General features: G+C 41.5%; 1 protein-coding gene across 1 annotated transcript in view; it reads left to right on the forward strand.

Moving 5' to 3' along the window:
- Positions 1-481: 481 nt before the first annotated feature.
- The window catches only part of LOC141738899 (ubiquitin-conjugating enzyme E2 E2), a 223,279-nt gene continuing 203,706 nt past the window's right edge, over positions 482-20,054 (forward strand). Inside the window, exons 1-3 of the mRNA XM_074575019.1 lie at positions 482-749; positions 5,220-5,408; positions 14,105-14,155. Coding sequence (XP_074431120.1) covers positions 5,233-5,408; positions 14,105-14,155 — 227 coding nt within the window. The 5' untranslated portion in view covers positions 482-749; positions 5,220-5,232. The remainder of the gene's footprint in view (positions 750-5,219; positions 5,409-14,104; positions 14,156-20,054) is intronic.

Raw genomic sequence — 20,054 nt, forward strand, 5'->3', positions numbered from 1 at the left:
GACCTTCGCGGCGAGGGCGGGGGGAACCCGCGGTGACCCGTCCGCGGGAGGGGAGCGGGCCGGGTACCCTGACCCCTACCATCCCCTCACGCCTCCTTCCTGCTCGGCCCCGTTCACCCTGCCCAGCGCCCCCCCCCGGGGCTTCCCTTTAACGCGCGCTCCCGACGGCGGCTCTTCTCTTCCCCCCACCCCCCCCTCCCCGGCCCGGCGGCGCGCGGCCTCCAACGGCCCCCGCGGGCGCGCGCCCCATCCCCGCCCGCCTGTCACTTTCCCCCTCCCTGTCTCCTCCCCCCTCCGCCCGCCCCCTCGCCGAAAGCGCGCGCGCGCCCCCGCCCACTCACCCCCCCCCCCCGTGCCCCTCCCTCGGAGGACCAGCGAGCGCCCGGGCTAATTGGCTGGCGGCGGGGACGCGCGCGCGCGCGGCGCTGGCCGGGCGGGCGGGGGCGCGCGCGCGGCGGAGGCGGGGGCGCGCGTGCGCGCGCGTCGGCGGCGGCTTCACTTCTCTTCGGGCAGTGGGGGCAGCGAGCGGCGGCGGCGGGAGGAGCAGCGGCCGCCGCTGCTGCTGAGCCGGGAGGGGAAGGAAGGAGCGGGCGAGGAGCGGAGCGGGCTGATGACTCAGTGAGCGGCTGCAGCTCCTTCTCAGCCCCGCGCCTGGCCAGAGTCGGGGCGACCCGCGGCGGATCGTCCCGCAGCCTGTGCCCGGCACCAGCGAGAGAGAGAGAGACAGACCGACCTGCGCTCGCCTGCAGGTAGCAGCGGTGTCCCCGTGTCCCCCCCCTCCCCCCGCCCCGTCCCTCCCGAGGAGCACCTCTGCCCCCCCCTCCTGTCTGCCTCCCTTTCCCCCCGCCCCCCCCCCCCCCGTCCCTCGCCATCCCTCCCTCACGGTAGCCACCCCCTGTCGTCCCTCCGCTCCCCCTCCCCCCCCCGTTTAACCCTCGCTCTCTATCTTTATCCTTCATCTCCCTTCCACTCCCCGCACCCCCCCGGCGCTGCCTGGTACCCCCTCCCCCTTCCCGCCCCCCCACCTTGTCATCCCCGGCCGTGCCCTTTCTTAACAACAGTCCCGGCCGCCCCCCGCCACCTCGGCATCTCTGCCGCCGATTCATCACCCCCCTCCCACCCCCACCCGCCCCCCCCCGGCTCCATCCATCCATCCGCTCATCGCTCCAGCCTCCATTGCTCCTCAGCACCCCCACACCCCTTCGACAACTCTTCCGTGTCCATTTGTCCTGCTTGCCCCGCTGCGGGCGGCAGCAGCGGCCACCCCCGCTTCTCCCCGCCTCTACCCCTCCCCGGACGATCGCCCGGTCCCCGCGGCACTCACTGCGCCCTTGGGTCGCCCCCTCGCTGGGGTACCCCCTGTCGGCCCCCCCGGGGTGCACCATCCCCATACCCCCCACCCGCCGGAGCGGTGGGCGTCCCGTCCCGGAGCCCCTCGGGGGGTTTTCCCCCTTCCCCCCCGCCACCTCCCCGAGCGCCCCGGGGAGCCCCGCAGCCCAGCCCCCTCCCTTCCCTCATGTGCCCCCGACGTCTTCCTCTCGCAGTCTCCTCTTCCTCCTCCTCCTCCCCCCGGCTGGCTCCTACTTCTCACCCCGGCCCGGTTAGGGGGGTGCGTGTAGTGTTTGTGGGTGCCCATGTGTCCCCCCCGGTACGGCCCGATGCCGCACGCCGGGTCTCCACGACAGGCGGGTCGCCTGTATGCCCACCCGCGGCGGCAGGGCCGTGGGAGCCCGGGGGTGCCCTCCCCTCCCTCCGGGTGCCCCTCGCAGAGGCGGACCCTTCCCGGCTCCTCCTGCATCTCCTCCGGTGATGTTTTGGTCCTTTTGCCCTTTACGGTTTCTAATGAAGATGAAGTAAGGCGGCTGCTGCTGTTGCTGCTCTTCGTGGACCCTGCAGAAATATTCAATTTATCTTGGCTTATAGGAAATTAAGACCGCTTTAGAAAGACATCATCGCTAGCTCTGCCGCCCTTGGGACCCGTCTGCACGTTGCCAGGATCTCTCTGTCCCTGACTGCTGGATTTTTTTTTTTTTTTGAGGGTAGTGGTGTTTGGGTTTTTTTGTCGTGGTTTGGGTTTTTTTCCTTTTGAGGAGGGAGGGGAAGGTGCCAGTGGATATATACGACAGAAGCAAGATCTTTTGAACACTCTTCACTTAGAATTGATAGTTGTAGTTACACTTGTAATCTGTGTCTCTGCTGAATCATCTCACGTTAAGGGAGAGACTTTTAAGTCTCCTTTTGCTCCCTCCCTTGTCCCCTCTGCTCGTTTTTCTCAGCAGAACGGCAGGGAGGTTAGCAGCCCTCGTCTGAATGTAGAATAGCCTGGCAGCCAGGGACCTGGACATCGTGTGTCTTTCCTCTCACTCCGTGTGACAGTTGCAAACACACTCATGGCTGTCCAGTTTCAAGGAGTATCTTGTATTTCTTTCTCTGTGTTTGTGGCAGTGAAATGTTTTCCTGACAGTGTCATCTCCTCAATTCATTATTTTTTTTTCTTCCATTCTCTTATTTGTTCGTGTGTTTGTTTGTCTTTTAAGTTTGGCCACGTTTGAAGTGTCTGACTTCAGGCCCTTTAAAACACACTTTTACTGCAATATTGAGCACCCCTTGAACTATGCAAAATTCCTAAAATTGCAGGTATCTTGAGGAGAGGGCAGGGAAAAAAACTGCCTGCATGTCAGAAAGGGGAGCAGAGAAAGAATCGGAGAGGAAAAAAACCCAAGAAACTAGCCAGACATCAAATGACAGATTTAAGCATTTTCCTGTTGTAAATGCTGGCATTACATGTTACAGTAATTATATGCTCTGGGCTACTGTTACAGTGTTTGTCTGCTGGATAGTAACCTGAACTTATGAAGTGAATACTGTTGTTTTTGGATAATAGTAATATTTATAGCCAAGATTATTCACAGCAGATGTCCTATGCGCATAGCTTTATTAAATATGCTTTTAACTTTCTGGCTTGCAGTATTAAAGCCTATGGTCATTGTGAAAAGAATTTTTCTCTTTAAAATTAGATGTATTAAGCAAAGATCAGAACTAAAATCTAAATAAAGGCCATCAAAAGTGTTATAAAAAAAGATTAGATTGTATTCTAGCTATATGTAGAAGCAAAGAAAATGTCTTTTATAAAAGACATAAAATAGTCAAAAAATTATCAAAATAGCATTATAGTTATTAAATACATATTTTGACTTGTCAGAATACAATACTTCCGTGTTTCAATACCTCTAAATCTTCTGTTGCTTTTATCTTAACATCTGACAACCAGATGTAAACATCTAAACATTAACCTGTGTAAATATATGGATTATGTTAAATATAATGTTGCAGCTGTTCCGTAGGAAAAATTGTTCTCTAAGAATGAACAATTTTTGTACTTTAATTTTGGGATGCAAACTACACATTATTTCAATTACTTCAATGAGCAGGCTAGGTGTTGTGTTTTTATATAAATTTATATATTCTTTTCCATAATAAAATCCGAAATGTAGCTTAAGCCGATTAAGGTAAACCTAGTCACATATCCATCACCTGCTATTACTTGCTGTTTCTTTATTTCTTTTGGCATTTAAATGTTTTGAAGCGATGCCATACTTCCGGATTTCTCTTTCAGTGTAGCTTCACAAATTAGACAGAAAAGATCTAATTCCTCCTGAAGTTAGCTGCATTGTATCAATAATGCCTGAAAAGATTAGCTCTTCCATTCCACGGTATGTACTATTTGGTAGAATTAGATCTTGGTAAGGCTTTTGCAGAAGAGGACTAAATTTATTTTCTTACATGCAGCTGTAATTAAAACACAGCCTTTTTAAAAAGCATCCTTTTTGACATAACCGACATAACCCTGTTGGCATTGATGTTATTTTACTTTTCCTTTGCTGTCTCTTTCCATGAATACGTGCAGGGAGATGAACTTTGTTTAATCCACTGAAAGAGCGTGGTTGAATCTGAGCCTGCAATCTCAGTATTCCCCCCTGTGAGAGTAATAAGACATATAATAGTCAAGGTGAATAGTTTTGTTCTTAATTGTGATGGTGTCTGTACGTAGGTAAGGGGAAAAGCAAGTCAAAGTTCAGAGCAATTTAAAACTCTTTGTGTATGAAAGAGAAATTCTTGATTCAGACAGATTCGATCAGAAAACCACCCAGATATATGGGGATTGCGTGGGTGTAAGCAAGTAACGTTTGGGCCTGTGTGCTTTGAAGGTGGTTCTTTTATTAAAATCTCTAGAGGAGGATATATAAAATATGTATATAAACTACAGGTTTGGAGTTAAAGGAAAAAACCTTCTGGGTTTTGTTGTTGTGGTTTTTTTTTGTAAAATTTTCTAACAGTCATTGCCACCACATATGCTAATTCAGTAAGAGTTTTTCATGGACATCTGCCCTTCATTAGAACAGTTTGAGAAGTCATGACAGCTGTAGCAGTGGGCTTGTAATTCCTCATCTGTCGGCATATTGTTATACTATTTAAAATGAAGGAAGAAATGAAAATAGCTAACTAGTATCAGAAGTGGGCAAATAAAGCATTAACTTGACTTCTGAAACATACTGAGATTTCTTGTGGCTCGTGTTCTCTGACAGCTTTGTTGCCTCATGTTGCCTGAAGAGAATTTGTTGGGGAAAAAACTTCCTTATATCCTCTTGGTAACTTACCGCTCAAGAATCGTACCGTTTTAGTAAATACAAACAGTCCTGTGTTAGTGCCTTTTGGTCCTGTGAGTGTTTCCATCGAGCATGCCAAGATGTGGATTTTGTAATGTGGAAACCCACATTATAGACTTGGAATGAGCCCACAGGTTTATTTCGTATGGGATAACAGTTTTTAACGAACTATGCTAGATTTGAACCAGTGGCATCGTGATGAGATAGCGAACTCATGATATTGCCAAGTGGTTAAAAAATACCATTCACAGGGAATGGTATTATACTTGCAGAATTACGTTTCCTGCTTAGCTACAATAACATGCTTTACATATATATAAGGGTTTATTATTTATTTGGTGTGGGGTTTAAAACGACCAACTCCTGTATTGTTGTTAAGATGCTTATGGCAAAACTCCTCAGTACTAAGATTACTGAAGTACTGTAACACAGGCATTATGTGTTAAGATGAAGACGTGAATCTCGTGTGTTATTTCCTTAAGGCATGTAAGAAATACGATTGGACAGTTTCTTCCGAAAAAGCTAACTTTTGTTGTTTTGTTTTTTATTCAGTGCATCATCTGCCATGTCTACAGAGGGGCAGAGAGTTGATGATAGTCCGAGCACTAGCGGAGGCAGCTCTGATGGAGATCAGCGTGAAGGTGTTCAGCAGGAACAAGAAAGGGAGCAAGTTCAACCCAAGAAAAAAGAGGGCAAAATATCAAGCAAAACGGCTGCTAAGCTGTCAACTAGTGCTAAAAGGTACGGTGTTCTTTCTGGCTGTTTATTTTCCTTTCTCTTTTTTTCAGCTGGCCATCAGATGTATGTATTGACTGAGTGTATTAATTTTCTTATTGTTTTATTATAACACTACTATGTCAGTGTAATAGCCTTTTGAGACTGGTCACAATAATGAGACCTGTATACTTTTTTCCTTTCTTTGACAGATTGGTTCTTTCACATGGTTTTAATAGTAGCTTGCATGATAAAAGCTGACATTTTTTTATTGCTAGTAAAACTCAGACAGTTTTGTAGCCTTATAAAATATATCTCTGTATGTGTATATATGACTGATGTTGAAACTTGTCAGTGTAACTTACAGTTAATTAACCATAAACATTTCAGACAGTTCAGTAACTCAGCATGTTAGGACTACCGTAATACCTATTGCTGTAAAGTACTGCGTTTCCTTTTCCCAGATGGTCAGGTCAGAAATATTTGAGTGAACAACAAATACATGCTGGTTTCATTACTTTAAACGGTGGTCTGGTTTAATACCCATTTCTTTTCCTTCTCTTTTTGTGCTTGAGAGGAAAGGTGGGTTTGTAGAACAGCTATTTAAATTATTCTATGCTATCATGTCAATCTCCAGATAACGATTGTCTTGCTTGGACCTGACAACAGGAATTTACAGCTTAGTATTGCTCCATTAGTACACGTAGGGGTGTTAGTCTAGGCAACAGAATTCAAATAGGATTATAGTGATTGAAGTTAAAAAACACTTCTAAAATAATCTGACAAGAGACCAATTCTGCAGGCTGTCTTGATGCAGAATTACCAAATCCTGTTTCTTTGCTAATTCAAGGCCATGCAAAGTACAAGAAAAAACATTAGAGTTGTGCCGCTATGGTGCGGTGGTAAAGGAGAAGCATCAAGGCCCTGTTGCCATAATTTATAACATATGCATGTAGTAGTAGTCCCTAGATACCAGTATATAAACCTGTGTGTACATCTCTTCAGGATCCAAGTCTTTTTCTTGGCTTAATCTGTCCCTTACCATTTACATACTTTTCTGAACTGAAGTCTATTATGTCTTTCCAGTGAGGTATTGTCATGTTTTTCTTCTGCCATAGACACCTTCCTTACAGCTAGCCTGCCTTCCTTTTTGTTTCTTCCCCGGTGAAATGTTGTGAATTGTGAAGACCCATTCCTACTATGACGCTATTAGGAGATTACCGAGTCATATCATTTACAGGATGGCCAGCAAAGCCTGTCCATGTTTTCTTTTATGACTAAAAGGAAAAAAATAAATAGCTTTCATTTCAGACCATGATGTTATTCATGTAGTTAATCCTCACAGCCGTTATGGTTTCTGGCCTTCTTCTCTTTTGTCTCCTTCCTGCTATTGTTCTTTTTTAAATGTTCTTTTTTAAATATTAGGAATATGGGACTAGCTGTGACTTCTAAGGTCATAAAAACCTAGTTTTTAACATCTTTAGAAAAGAGTCTGTGTGTCCTGAACTTTGTACTATGCCTAATGTAATGACGCCACAATTCTGACGAGGGCCTGCGGACGCTATCCAATTAAAAAATTAATAACGATATGTCAGAAATTGGTCTATTAATCTTAGCTTTGTATCTTCAAAGCTTAGAGCTTTTATCAACATGCGTTTCACAGTGATAAAAATTACTTCAACCTTTTAAAGTTTAATCATATCTGCTTATGGTTCTGCTGAAACTAATTATGCCAGTTGCTGACATCAGTACGTTTGCCAGTTAGACTCTAAAGCCAGTTTCACATGTGTACTAATATTGAAGGAAAGCCTTTGATTATGCATTTTAAAAGCTGAGATGATTTATAAGAGTTCTGTAGATATGTGCACAATAAGTAATTTTTTTTGAAAAAAGATGTATTTTAGGAGTGCTGATTGTCATAGCACTTTGTGGAAGGATCACAACAACAGTTTTTATAGTAACAGAGTATTTTAATAGTATCATGATTTTTTTTAATTCTTTTTTTTTTGTATTCAGTATTTTGTCACTGGGATTACATTTCTACAAACATTCTTAATCTGGCCAGGTTTTCATATTACAGGTTTTGTTTCTTTGCTTTTTAATTAAAATGAAGAAATTTTAAAAATTTAATCAAAATCAGCAATGCCTCAAGAAAGGAAAATCAGAAATTAAAGTAGAGGGGGGAAAAAAAGGAAAGCAGTAACATGAAGGCAGGAAAATGGCAGAGTCCTCAATACGTGATAAGTATTACAGAAACTGTCTGCATAAAGTATCGTCATAGTAATATTATTATTTTTGTTCTTTACAAGTGAAAAATAGTGCAGGAATAAGGCTATACTCCTTCAGGGGTAAATTTATTCTTGACCATGTTAAAAAGTGATCTTTTAAAAATTGAAATAAATTGAAGTAATTTAGCTGTCCTGGCGAAAAAAGACTGAATATATGCTTAGCAACTCTTTCATTTTCTAGCTTTTGAATTCTGTGGGTTTGTGTGGCATTACTCTAAAGTCACAATAATCTTCACTTAAGTGTTTCACTATGCGATTCCCTCTAACAACTCCATTATAGTTAAAGGATTTAACTCTGCTAAAATCAGTAAAAACCCCAAACAACGGAGTGCACCATAGTTGCAGCTTTGGTCACGATTCCTTAATTCCTGTTTAAAGCCGAGAACACCAGCAAGTTAACGTAGCACTGAAGCTGAAGCCGCAGACTGCAGACTTGATTCTAACCTGAGTTTGGAAGTCATGTTTTCTCACTTGGAAAGCTTTTTCACGCATATGGAATTGTAGTCACAGTACTTTTGGATTACATTATGATACCTACGGTATATCTTGGATTAGAATGAAGATTTGTGCATCTGTATTTGGAATACTTCTGGTTTTTATTTGTATGTTTATGTAGTCAATTAGATTTAAAGAATTTTCAGTAGCATTAGGTTTTATATAAAACAAGATTTAGCAGTATGCTGACTTCTGCTTGTGTAAAAGTAAACTGCTACCATGTCTTATGTATGCATATATTACTCCTGCAGCTTACTGCTTTCTGAAACGATCTGATTATGGAGGCTATATGAAACCGCTTGAATTCGTATTTGAGTAAGATTTTTAAGATAGGGAGTTTCTTCTGTTAGCATTGCATGAAGAAGGCAGAATGCCATCACACGCTGTCCTTCTCTGTTAATACTTTTAGGACTAGCTGCTATACAGGGGTAATAGCTTACAGCATATGTCATACAGTGCACTGGTCCTTCAGTTTTTTTTCACCCGGAGGGCATCACCTTAAATAGCAACCTTTCTTACCTAACATGTCAAGATTGAGAAACTCACTGCATATCACAATTACAGTTCAGACACGGAATTGAATTGCTGTCCTTGAAAACAGCAGGCATCTTGTTACCTCTTAAGTAGCAAATCTTAGCATGACCTTTGAATTGAGAGAAGTGTAACCATTCTTGGCTGACAGTAGCTCAACAAATAAATGTATTGTTTTGCTTGGCTCCTGAAGTTGATAGTTGAAAATCTGTCAACGTCTGTGTCCAGTCTTGGATTTTTTTTTATAACTATCTGTGCCTACAATGAATTGTGAACTTTAAAACTTTAGTTGTAACCTTTGCCTTTCTTTATTGAAAGAAGTTACAACCTTAAGGAGTAGCAAATAGGTAATGGATTAAATTTATTGTAAATTCAACAAAATAAAAATTAGCTTTTTTCCCCCCTTCTCTTTTTCTCAGAGAAGTTTATCACAGCACTATTTTCAAGGAATCTGGGAATTATATTCAGCATGTTGAATATGACGGCAAAATATGGAGTGCGGCTTCTTATAAGAAATATCCTTGTCATTTATTGTGCATCTAGCATGGAGGCGAGAATATTTCTTTTCCTCCAACATGAATCTAAACATCTTTAGATCAGTTTCCTGCTCAGTCACAGTTTATATAAGATTGAAATACATAACAGTGGTTGCATTTCTTAGTATTTTCTAAATAGCATATTCTTCAGAATGGTCTATTTGTTCACCGGGCTTTTATGGGTAAAGAGGCATGTATTTTAGAAAAGTAGACATGATAAAAATACCTCATTGTCATATAGTCCTTTATTTTGCCTCTTTTCCTATTAATCATATTGGGAAATTCTCTGACATGTTCAGTTCTCTCTTAGCTTTAGAGAACTTTTAACTGTTTCATGAAGGAAACAACACTCAGTCCCCCTAGGCTTGGAACAGTAGTAAATATGTGTCTGTGAGAATTAATAATATTTGAAATCCACAATGTACTTTCATGCTTCTGAATTTATGGGTAGATTAACCTTTGCACTATAACTGGAAGGCAGCTATGTTTGTTCTTTTCTGTTAGTAAAATGGAGGGGTAAAATATTTTTATGTGTTTGTGTATATATATATATGAGAGACAGAGAGGTCAAATGACTTCTCTGAGACCAAACAAAGATTATCAGATCTGACGTTGCAAATTAAACGTCCTATGTGTACAGCCCAGGGCTTTGATTACTAGCAAGGGCTTTTCCCCCTGCCATCACCCCACTCCCCACTATATAGTAAACCGGTATGTCATTAGTTTAAATATAAACCAGATATATATAATGATTTTAATTTGGCCTCTCTGACATAGCTAAACATAACTAGTGGGGCAGAAGATCCAAGGAAAGAGATGCCAGAAAGGACCCTGCAAAAAATGTTTTGTTGCCAGAGGCCACATGTTCTTGCGGTGAACCCTCTGTGGTCAGCGAAGGAAATGAGGCACATCCTCTCCTATGCCAGATTCTGAGGGCAACTCAATGGAGATATGAAACAAGTGCCAGGGCAGTGGAATAACTCGTGCAGACAAAGGCCAGCTTGCACATTGGAGGTCTCTATCAGTGCAAGGCGCTCTGGGACGTTGTCTGACGATTTAATTGTAACTTTGAATGCTGTGCCATGTGAACAAGCTATGGCGTCTCAGCTGCTCTACAGAAGCTGGTTATGAACGTGCTCTCAGCATGAATGCAAGGTAAATTAAGGTTGCAACAAAAGGGGTGTAAGGTATACATTAATTTTAGTTTGGGATGCCACAGAGCAGGAGGATAAACACAGACAACTTGCTGCAGAACAACTGATGGACAGAATCGTATTGGTATGTTGTATCTTGTTTGTATAAAAATAATCATGAATGAAACATCTCTTTATCTTAGATGCTTGCAAAAGCAATTAGGACTTTTGAACATAAATAGAAAGTACCATCTGATCAATTTTTATCGCTCAAAGTTGAAAGGTATTTTGTTCTTCTTTGCTCAATCACAGAAAAGCTTGAAAAAGGACCATTTTAGTGCTCTCGGCATTGGAAGGTAGAAATTTTGGGTTGAACTAGAATAGAAGGAGAAAAGGAGAGAGCTCTGTACACCCTTTTGTTTTCAGAATGGAAGGGACATGGGCTAGGATTTAGGAGGAAGAATATAAGGTTTTTGATCTAGGACTTAAGCTGCACTTGTCAATCCATTCTTGATGCGTCTCGGACTCATCGTAGTGCAGTGAAATATTAGCTGCTCTTACTGATATTTGTAAAGCAAAGGAGTAATCTCTGTCTCTATAGAAGTTCAATGCCATCATTCTGTAACTTCCCAAAAGGCAGAAAAAGCAAAACAACACATTAAACATGAAATTGAAGATTCCATGCTATGTAGGTTTTCTATTATTCGAATTTGTGATAGAATACTTTTCAAAAACACAGTAGAAATTTGTCATATACAGAAGAAATATTTTAAGCAGCTCCCACACTTGCAAGATCTCCCTTCTAAAAGGTGTGAACTGTTACGCTTTTTTAAATGGAGTAACTTTTTAAAAGCAACATGTTCATTGTGTTTAGGCTTCACCGATTGGATTTTCCCTTTTAAAAAATGTGGTGGATTTTCAGCGTTACTACAATGACTTGCTGCAAATATTGATTAAGCAGCCCGTGCCTGTATTTTTAAAAGAAAGGAATGATATTTATTGGGGAAATTGGATGTACTGGAGATGCAAATATTTCAATGAGTAGAAAAAGCAAATAAACATTGAATTTCTCCCCCTCTACAGAAGTAACTAGTGTGTGTGTGTATGTATGGAGTGCATAGAGGTTAAAAGAAAAGCTAAGCATCTGAAAGAGTGTTTTTATCTTTTCAGTGATGTCGGTGGTCTAATAAATGATTATTACCTCTACCTATAAATCTTGCCCACGTGTGTCCTAATTATTTCAGACTGTGAATGATAAAGGATTAGGGTTTCTCTACTTCCTTTGGTTCATTTATTCATTATAGCCATAAAATCAACTCATAGTGGCATAAGGGGAATTTTGATAGTGGCTGTGAGACTCCTTAGCATGTAAGATTGTGTTTGGATCTTAACATATAGAGAATCAGACTGCTCATTTTTATGTTATATATGCCAATGTAACTGAATGTTTATTTTGATAAACCATTTTCTTTGCTTGTGTGCAAAATGGGTGGCAGTCATTTTTAACAAGATATGTGTGTACTTCAGGTCAGGCCTGAAATTTTGGGTTGTGGCTTTAGCATGCATCTCAGGAATTTCAGTGGTATTATTGTGCAGGTTTTCTTTCTTAGTGTACGGAATAACAGGAATAGCAGTTTGCTCCTGTACGTGAAATCCCATGAAGGAGATGGGAAGAAGAAAATACTGAGGGTACATTTAACTGTTTTTCTTTTCCTTCCTCCTTCTAAATGTTAATGTTTTTGCACTGAAGTAGACTTTGGAAAAGCCCTGGGTATAGTTTATAGGTAAGGTGGCCATTGCAGTCCTGCTTATGGCATCATACTCTGGCAAGTCTTTGGGAACTGTAACCTCCTACAAGTTCCTTTGGGAACTCTGTAAACTCCTACTCTGCATGTTTAAATTTCTTCAGAGGCAGATATACTGGTTCTCATGTAGACACTGGTATAACGGAAAAGAGCCTGTATTGCCAGATGTGGCATAGATCAGGAAATCAAGTACTTGGCATGGGATCATCAGCCTGGGAATACCCAGAAATCCTTAACAACAAAATTGCTCTGCCTGGAAGAAGACCTCCAGCAGGATGCCTGTAACGAGTTCAGTACTGCTGGGATCTGTGCTGGAGACCTGCCCAGCTTCACGTCTTCATCGGTGAGCTGGAGGATATGGCAGAGCGCACTCTCAAGTTTGCAGGTGACAGCAAGTTGGGGGGGAGCAGTTGGTACACACAGGGGCAGGGCCACTGCTCGGAGAGACCTCCAAGCAAGAGTTGAAAGGGAACTTGTGAAATTCAACAAGGAGAAACGTAACATCATGCATGTGGGAAGGACTAATCCCACATAATGATGCAGGCTGTGGGGCAGCTCTGCCGAGAAGGACATGGGGGCCCTGGCAGACAGCAAGCTCGAGGTGAGGCAGCGACGAAGACTGACTGCCTTCTGGGCTGTATTAACGGGAGCATAGTCAGTAGGTAACGTGATTTATCTCCCTTTGCTCAGCCCTCATTAGATTGCGTCTGGAATAATGTGTACCCGATTTTGGGCCCCCCAGTGCAAAGATGACACATGTTGGAGCAGGTCTAGCGGCAGGTCCCCAGCCTGACCAGGGAGCTGGAGCAATTCCCTTTGAGGACAGGCTTTGGAGGGACCTGTTAGCAGCCCCTCGATACTCAGGAGGAGGTTATGGAGAAGACTGGGATGGGCTATTTCCAGGAAGCTGAGACAACTATTCTCTGAAGCTGGCTTTTTTGCCCTGCCAGTACAGAATACATTAAGAAGTTAAGTATTCTGGTGAGCAAGAGCTATGAGGATGTCGTATTTAACCTTAGCTGGCAACTAAACACCACGCAGCCGCTCGCTTGCTCCCCCCAGTTGCAATGGGGGAGAGAATCAGAACAGTAAAAGTGAGGAAAAACTTGTGGGTTGAGTTAAAGACAGTTTAATAGGTAAAGCAAAAGCTGTGCATGCAAGCAAAGCAAAACAAGGCATGCATTCACTACTGCCCGCTGGCAGGCAGGTGTTCAGCCATCTCCAGGATATCAGGGCTGCATCACATGTAATGGTTACTTGGGAAGAGGAACACCATAACTCTGAACGTTCCCCCTTCCTTCTTCCCCCAGCTTTCTATACTAAGCATGACATCATATGGTATGGAATAGCCCTTTGGTCAGCTGGGGTCAGCTGTCCCAGCTGTGTCTCCTCCCAACTTCTTGTGCATCCCCAGCCTACTCGCGGGTGGGGCGGTGAGAGGAGCAGAAAAGGCCTTGATTTTGTGTAAGCACTGCTCAGCAATAACAAAAATACCTCTGCATTATTAATACTGTTTCCAGCACAAATCCAAAACATAGCCCCATACTAGGTACTATGAAGAAAATTAACTCTCCCTCAGCCAAAACCAGCACAGAGGCGTGGAGGCAGAGGGGAAATAGAGAAGGAGGGTATATGAGACATTTAATTGTTGTGTGAGCAAAGGCACTGAGAGCCCCGACTTACAGAAAAGTGGGATTTTTGATTTGCCTGCTCATGGTGTAATTTGTCCCAAATTGGAGGCTTGTTTTTCAGAAGAGATTTGATTTTTAGTTCAATGTTTTCTTGAGCAGTTTCATGAAACCTTATAGCATCAGCTTTCCATCATAAATTGTAAGAATTATATTTTATTATTATTGATTGCTATAGAAATGTTCATAAAGTTGAAAGAAATATATTGCAAAAAAGTTCTGATAATATTTTTTTTTTTCTCTTAAGAATTCAGAAAGAACTTGCAGAAATTACATTAGACCCTCCTCCAAACTGTAGGTAAGTTCACCTGGATTTTATTAATTTGGAATATGGAAATGGAATATATAGAATTATGGAAATTGCATAGGGGACTGGAGTAAATTTTATCTATTCCTTTGTGCTGATTACTTAGTAATTTTGGAATAAAAGCTGATAGAGTTTGCTTACATACAAGGAATTGATATGACATTCTTCCTGGTAACAAAAATAACGGTAAAAACTGATGAACTCTATGATGCGTTAATAGATACAGGGTAAAAATCAAATCACCCTTCATTTGAGGTATTAAATCAATAGCATTTTGTTTGATTCTGTAAAATGTAATTTTGGTGGCAGTTGCTGGTATGTTTGATTCCTTTTTCTTGCAAATTGTTAACAGACTGTGAATATAATGGAGAAGGAAAAATGTTATAGGCATGAACTATTGTTAATCTTCCGACTGTGTTTCTGGTGATCGATTACGATATTCAGTGGAAACTTCCTGAAATAGAGTATATTGTTGCATAGCCTTTCTAACAATGACTTTGTGCTTGTGTTTTGGTGCTTTTTTTTTTTTTGGTCAGGTACGGTTTACTTTCGGTGTGTTTAAAATTGGCTTTGAAATGAGTAATGAGGTAGGCCTAGAAACCCTGGCTCTGCCTGGTGGCCGGGGCTGGTATATAGTTGTTTTCAGATGGCTGTCTCCGGTTTCTTATCTGTCAGCTTGACATATGGGCAGTGCTGGAGCTGGGCCAGGGCTGCACAGCGCTGCTTAAAGGAGCCCCTGCCACCCCATCTCTCGCGCCGAGAGGTCGGGCTCGGTGCAGAGGAATCGCTTCCATCCAGTCCTGCCAACCCCTTTCAACTGATGTGGTTAGTAGGATTCATTCTATTAGTGCAGTAAAAAAGAAAGATTGATAGAAATGGCTGATTGCATGCAGCTTTTATAATGAATCCCAGTACGTTTCAGTATCGAATTAACTAAGCAACTGGTAGTAAAAATGACAGTCAGCTTTATTGTTTTGGTCTCTTGACAAAAGTATGTGTGAGAAAATATTCTAACAAGATTTGATGTGGTTGCGCAGGATCTCAAGATATAAGTCAAGTGGCTATGTACTAAAGCGCTGCGTGGTGAAGTAGCCTTGCAATAATAGCGTTCAAAGAGTATTTCAGTCAATTAGGATGAACAGTTCTCTGCTAGATAAAACATTTTAATAGCTAAGCTGTTCTGTCATACTTACGACTGTGTGCGAGTGTTCCATCACATCAAAGCTGTTTCAAATGGCAGATCTTTACTTAGGTGTTGATGACTGATGCCTATTAGTGGATTGATTTGCTGGGATGAATATAAAACTTCAGTCTGTTGTAGAAGAATGCATAAGTCTTTGAACTGAGTCTAAAAGGCTTATAGTTTTTACAGCAGTGTCATTTGTTCTAGTTTTCTGAATCCTTCCCTTTGTAACAAAGCAGTTGTTTCAGTATACAAGATAGTGTTATTTGATTTTCTTTTGCTAGCAAGTGTAAAGTGAGCATTGGCTGTCTTAGTGGAAAGCCCATTGGTGACTTGCAATTTTGAAAAAAAAACCAAAAACCAACCGAAAGTGTACTGGAGATTTCCTGTTTGTGTGTGTGTGTTTGTTTGGTTTTTTAATTATTTACACTAATGGTAAAATAGCAATAATGTGCACTGCATGATGATGTCTTGCAAAATCAAAAAATTACATCTAACTTGGTGTGTCTGCTGCTTTAACACAGTTCTTAAGATTCAGAATTATTTCATGTTGTGATCTTGATAGATAACCATTAGTAGCTTTACTATTAGCAAATATGTTTTTATAGTCAATACGGAATCACTTCATTTAGTTTTATGCTCTGTTGACATAGTCTAAACAGTGTTTTCATTTGAACTTCATCTATTTTCTATTATAGTTAAACATTACAAAATAAATACATCAGCCAGACATGACTCTTCAGCATAATGAGGAAAGACAAGCTATAGTACAGTATTTCTTACCCTAAAGTATTCATATGTCCTTTCTTGGTGTTAGTGAAATTTACATCATTGTTGTAACAGGTGTTAGATTTTCTATTTAAAAAGCATATTTCATAAAGATAAGTTCCTTACAGACGTAGGCTACTTGAAATGGTTGTGATTCCAGATAATCTTCACTATGTGTCCTCTTTTATACATAAAATAAATCATGATCGGGCAATAGGAATGTGATAAATCTCAAAACTACATGTCACAGAAGACATGAAGGAAAGCTGTATTATTCGAGAATACTCTCTAAGTAGTTATTTAGGAAACTTCTGATAGGCAGGATATTGAGCTGAATTGGAACTTAGGTGGAATATTGCAAGGTATGTTGCAGGACTTTCCGTTAACTACAGCAGGCCAAAGCTTCAGGTTTGTCTCATTCAGGAAAAAACCCCAAATGGAACAGTATCTGTAGTACAGTAGCATCCCTTAATGGCATGCTAGGCTACAGAGTCGGTACAAGCTCCAAGGGAGTTGCAGCCTCCACTTCTGCAGCAGCTGCAATCTTAACACTTCCCCTGCCTCATCCCCATGAAGAGAATAGGCTGTATAATCTTCTTGTTTGTCTGGAAGACAAAAAAAGTCTTGCTCACACGTGTGCCTTGTAATTGGCAGATTATCGCTGCTGCGACTTGCAGCATCTTTCCAAAACTGTGGTAAGCTGTGGATTTCAGAGTTCCTATAAAATCTGTCACATTTGGTTTTAAAAGAAGTTTTAATGTTAAAAGAAATCTGAGTCGCCTCCCTCCGAATATTCTGTAGTTTGGGTTCTGGGCAATGGAAAGTCCTCTCGACTCCCCAAACTTTGGATCATTCCTTAGGACTGAGAATGTATAGTGTTCTAAGTGTCAAAAAGTTAAGCCGGGGGACGTGTGGGAGTTAAGCAGTGGAGTCATTGCTATTTTTGGAGGAAGGCATGTCATAAAAAAGCCTGTTATACTTCATATTTAACAGAAAGAACTGGATGTTTTTTGGTATGTGTTGTGTCCCATCCCTCCCCCTCCCCCTTTACTTTTGTAAAGAGCTGTATTTACTGTCAGAGTCCTGAATGCTAAGCAGGTACATTTGTGTTTTAAATCTGCAGCATTGTGAAATTTTAGTTTGTCAGGAGACAGTATACCTCAATTGTAGACGTTTGCCATGCTTCTCTTCTTTTTCCTCCTCATTGAAACACTGAATCTTGATTGCTAGAAATGTTGCATGTATTGTACCTCTCAGTAGTGCAGAATATACCTTTTCTCATGGGCGATAAAGCGCTCATCTTTAAGTATCATTTTCATACATTGCCTTACTGGAAGAGGAACATCGTGGGGAATTCTTTTAGCTAAAATAATGCCTTTTCAGACTTTCCCATATTTTGGACTGCATCTTGTCTAAGACAATAGATTTCATAGAATACAACTTCTATTGTCAGCATTGTATACTATTTCCCTTCTCACTGGCAAGAGAACAACATCTCTGTGGCAACTTATACCAATTGCTTACATGGGAAAATAATATTTGGAAAGTATTTAATGTATTTTTAGCTTCTTTCAATGTGAACTTAGCAGCTGGAAACGAGAGCCAGCACAAAGCGAATAGCAGCTCTCTGTGGACACCACTTGGAGCAATCAAAATTTTCCTATTAAGTCACTGTTGTTCCCCATCTTCCTTCTTCGTGTTTTCTTTTGATGTTCTCTAGCATATTTGTCTTCTCTTTTTTGTGTATTTACTCAAAATTCCTTTTATGTGTATGCATTTTACTTCTTTTTCCCTGTAGAAATGTGTGTGATGCTTGAGGCTCAGAAATATAAAGGACTGTGCAGCTTAGTGGGCAAATTGTCTGGTTCCCATTGCAAAACAATCAATTGAAAACCCTGCATGTAGTCTTATCTGTTCCATTAGTTTGGAATCATTGCATTAATTCCTGCTTTCCTTTCTGCAAAATCGAGAAACAACCAACATATCTGATCCTAGTATTTTGCGAGTGAAACTAATCACATTGAAAAGACTTAAAACACGTTTTTTGCAGGGGCGGGGGGTGATGCAGAGAAGAGCCAAGTGTAATGGCAAATTACTCATCTTGGCTTGGGGAGAGAGGTCAGTGTGCCTCACGGATGTCTCTTGTGCTGTTAATGACTGTATGGAGTCCGACGTTCCTGTTCAATATTGCTCTGGCTCGGTTTTTGCTGAAATGGTGGGGTCGTGATCTTTACAGCTCTAAAGGATTATGTGAATTCCATCAATTTAAGTTATTGTTCTTGGGGCCATTTGTTTAAACTCTTGTCTAGTGCTGCTTTAAAGCTAAGGAGATGGCAAAAGCATCAGGAGCAGAAAAAAATGTTAGCACAATTTCATGGGAAGACCGTGAGGGAGAAGATTGTCAGCCTTGCTCTAAGATGGAGAGAGATAGAGGTGTAGGGACTGAGAGCAGCCGGTACAGCAAGTATCTGTTGTGTTGCCCTGGCCTGCTCGAGTCTCCTTCCCTCTCACTCGAGGAATGTGTTAAGGGAATCTTCCCCTCTTCCCTATGTGTGTGTGCGCACACACACAAGCACGCGGGGCACTCACATAGCTTTCCAACGTGAGCAAAGAGATGCTTTACAGTTTTTCAGACCGTACGCTCACAATGCCAGTTTTACTTGGGGGTGTGTGTGTCTGAATAATCCTGGTTATATATGTTTCTTTAAAATATTTGAATAAATGTGAAAACATTTGGAGAAAGCAGAATAATACTTTTTCCAAATGCAGAATGCAAAACTGATTCCTCTTGGGTGCTGGAATGATTCTGTTTTTAACACAATTTGCTTAACCTAAATTTGCTTCTCATTGGTTAGTCTCCTTAGGCTTGCACAGAGAGTTTACTTAATGATTTTAGTAGCATTAAGTACTTGCTCAGTAACACTGCATCTGCTTAGGTAGTGTCCACTACCTGTTTCACTACCATTAGATTGCCTGTTGAGCTCTTTTTAACTCTTGTGCGGACTGCACAGGCTACTTCAGTGAGGTGCCTCTTTGCTCTGTAACAAAAGAAGAAATTTTAGGGTAGCATAGGCACAGAACAGTGTGGCTTTATTTGCTGGTTCCTTCATAAAACTCTGGAAGCACAAAGGGTGATCAGCACCATATGCATGGTTGTCATATCGCTTAGGAGGAGTATGGGAGTATAGTGGCTCCTCTGGCTAAGGAAAGGCTTAATCCTGTTTCTTCTGATGGGGATTTCCCCGAAGGAGGACGTAGGCACAAAATTCAAGTGGAAAAAAACTCTAAGATCTAGCAGTTTAGATTTTTATTTTAAAAGGAACTGTAATCAGTGATTTTGATTGTTTGAGTTAGGGATGCATCGGTCTGTTGCCATAGGCACATGACTGCCATGCATGTGATGCTAATGTGCGAGCGGGATGAAAACCAGAATACAGAATGCTTCCTTTGAATGTTTTACCTTGCAAACATTTCCAGCCTCCTTGGTATGAATCTCATGTCTCTTCCTGTTCGTTACATTACGTTACCCATGAAGTTTACCTTCTACCTGTATAGGTTTACTTTGATGTGCTGCTAGTTTTCTATAACCTTCCGGAGAAAATGTGACACAGAAAATTGTATATGACTTTGCATGGCTAGGCTTCTTAAGAATTTACACCAAATAGCAAAACTTAATCAAAAAGATATGCATAGAAGCAGTTGATATTAAAGTGCAGAATCCTGTTGTTTTTAAATCTATGATGTATCAACATTCATTTGAGGATAAGAATTAATGTAAAATGTATTTGAGTGCTCATTGCAACTGCTTTATTTTTTAATTTTTATTCCCTTTCTGCTTCAAAAGCAACAAGAAACGTGTCCCAAAAACATGCGAGTTAACGATCGCACTGGGATTAGATCTTATAATAGCAACTACACTATATTTTATCACTTGAGTTA

This window comes from Larus michahellis, chromosome 2 (assembly GCF_964199755.1).
Source record: "Larus michahellis chromosome 2, bLarMic1.1, whole genome shotgun sequence".
Lineage (NCBI taxonomy): Eukaryota > Metazoa > Chordata > Aves > Charadriiformes > Laridae > Larus > Larus michahellis.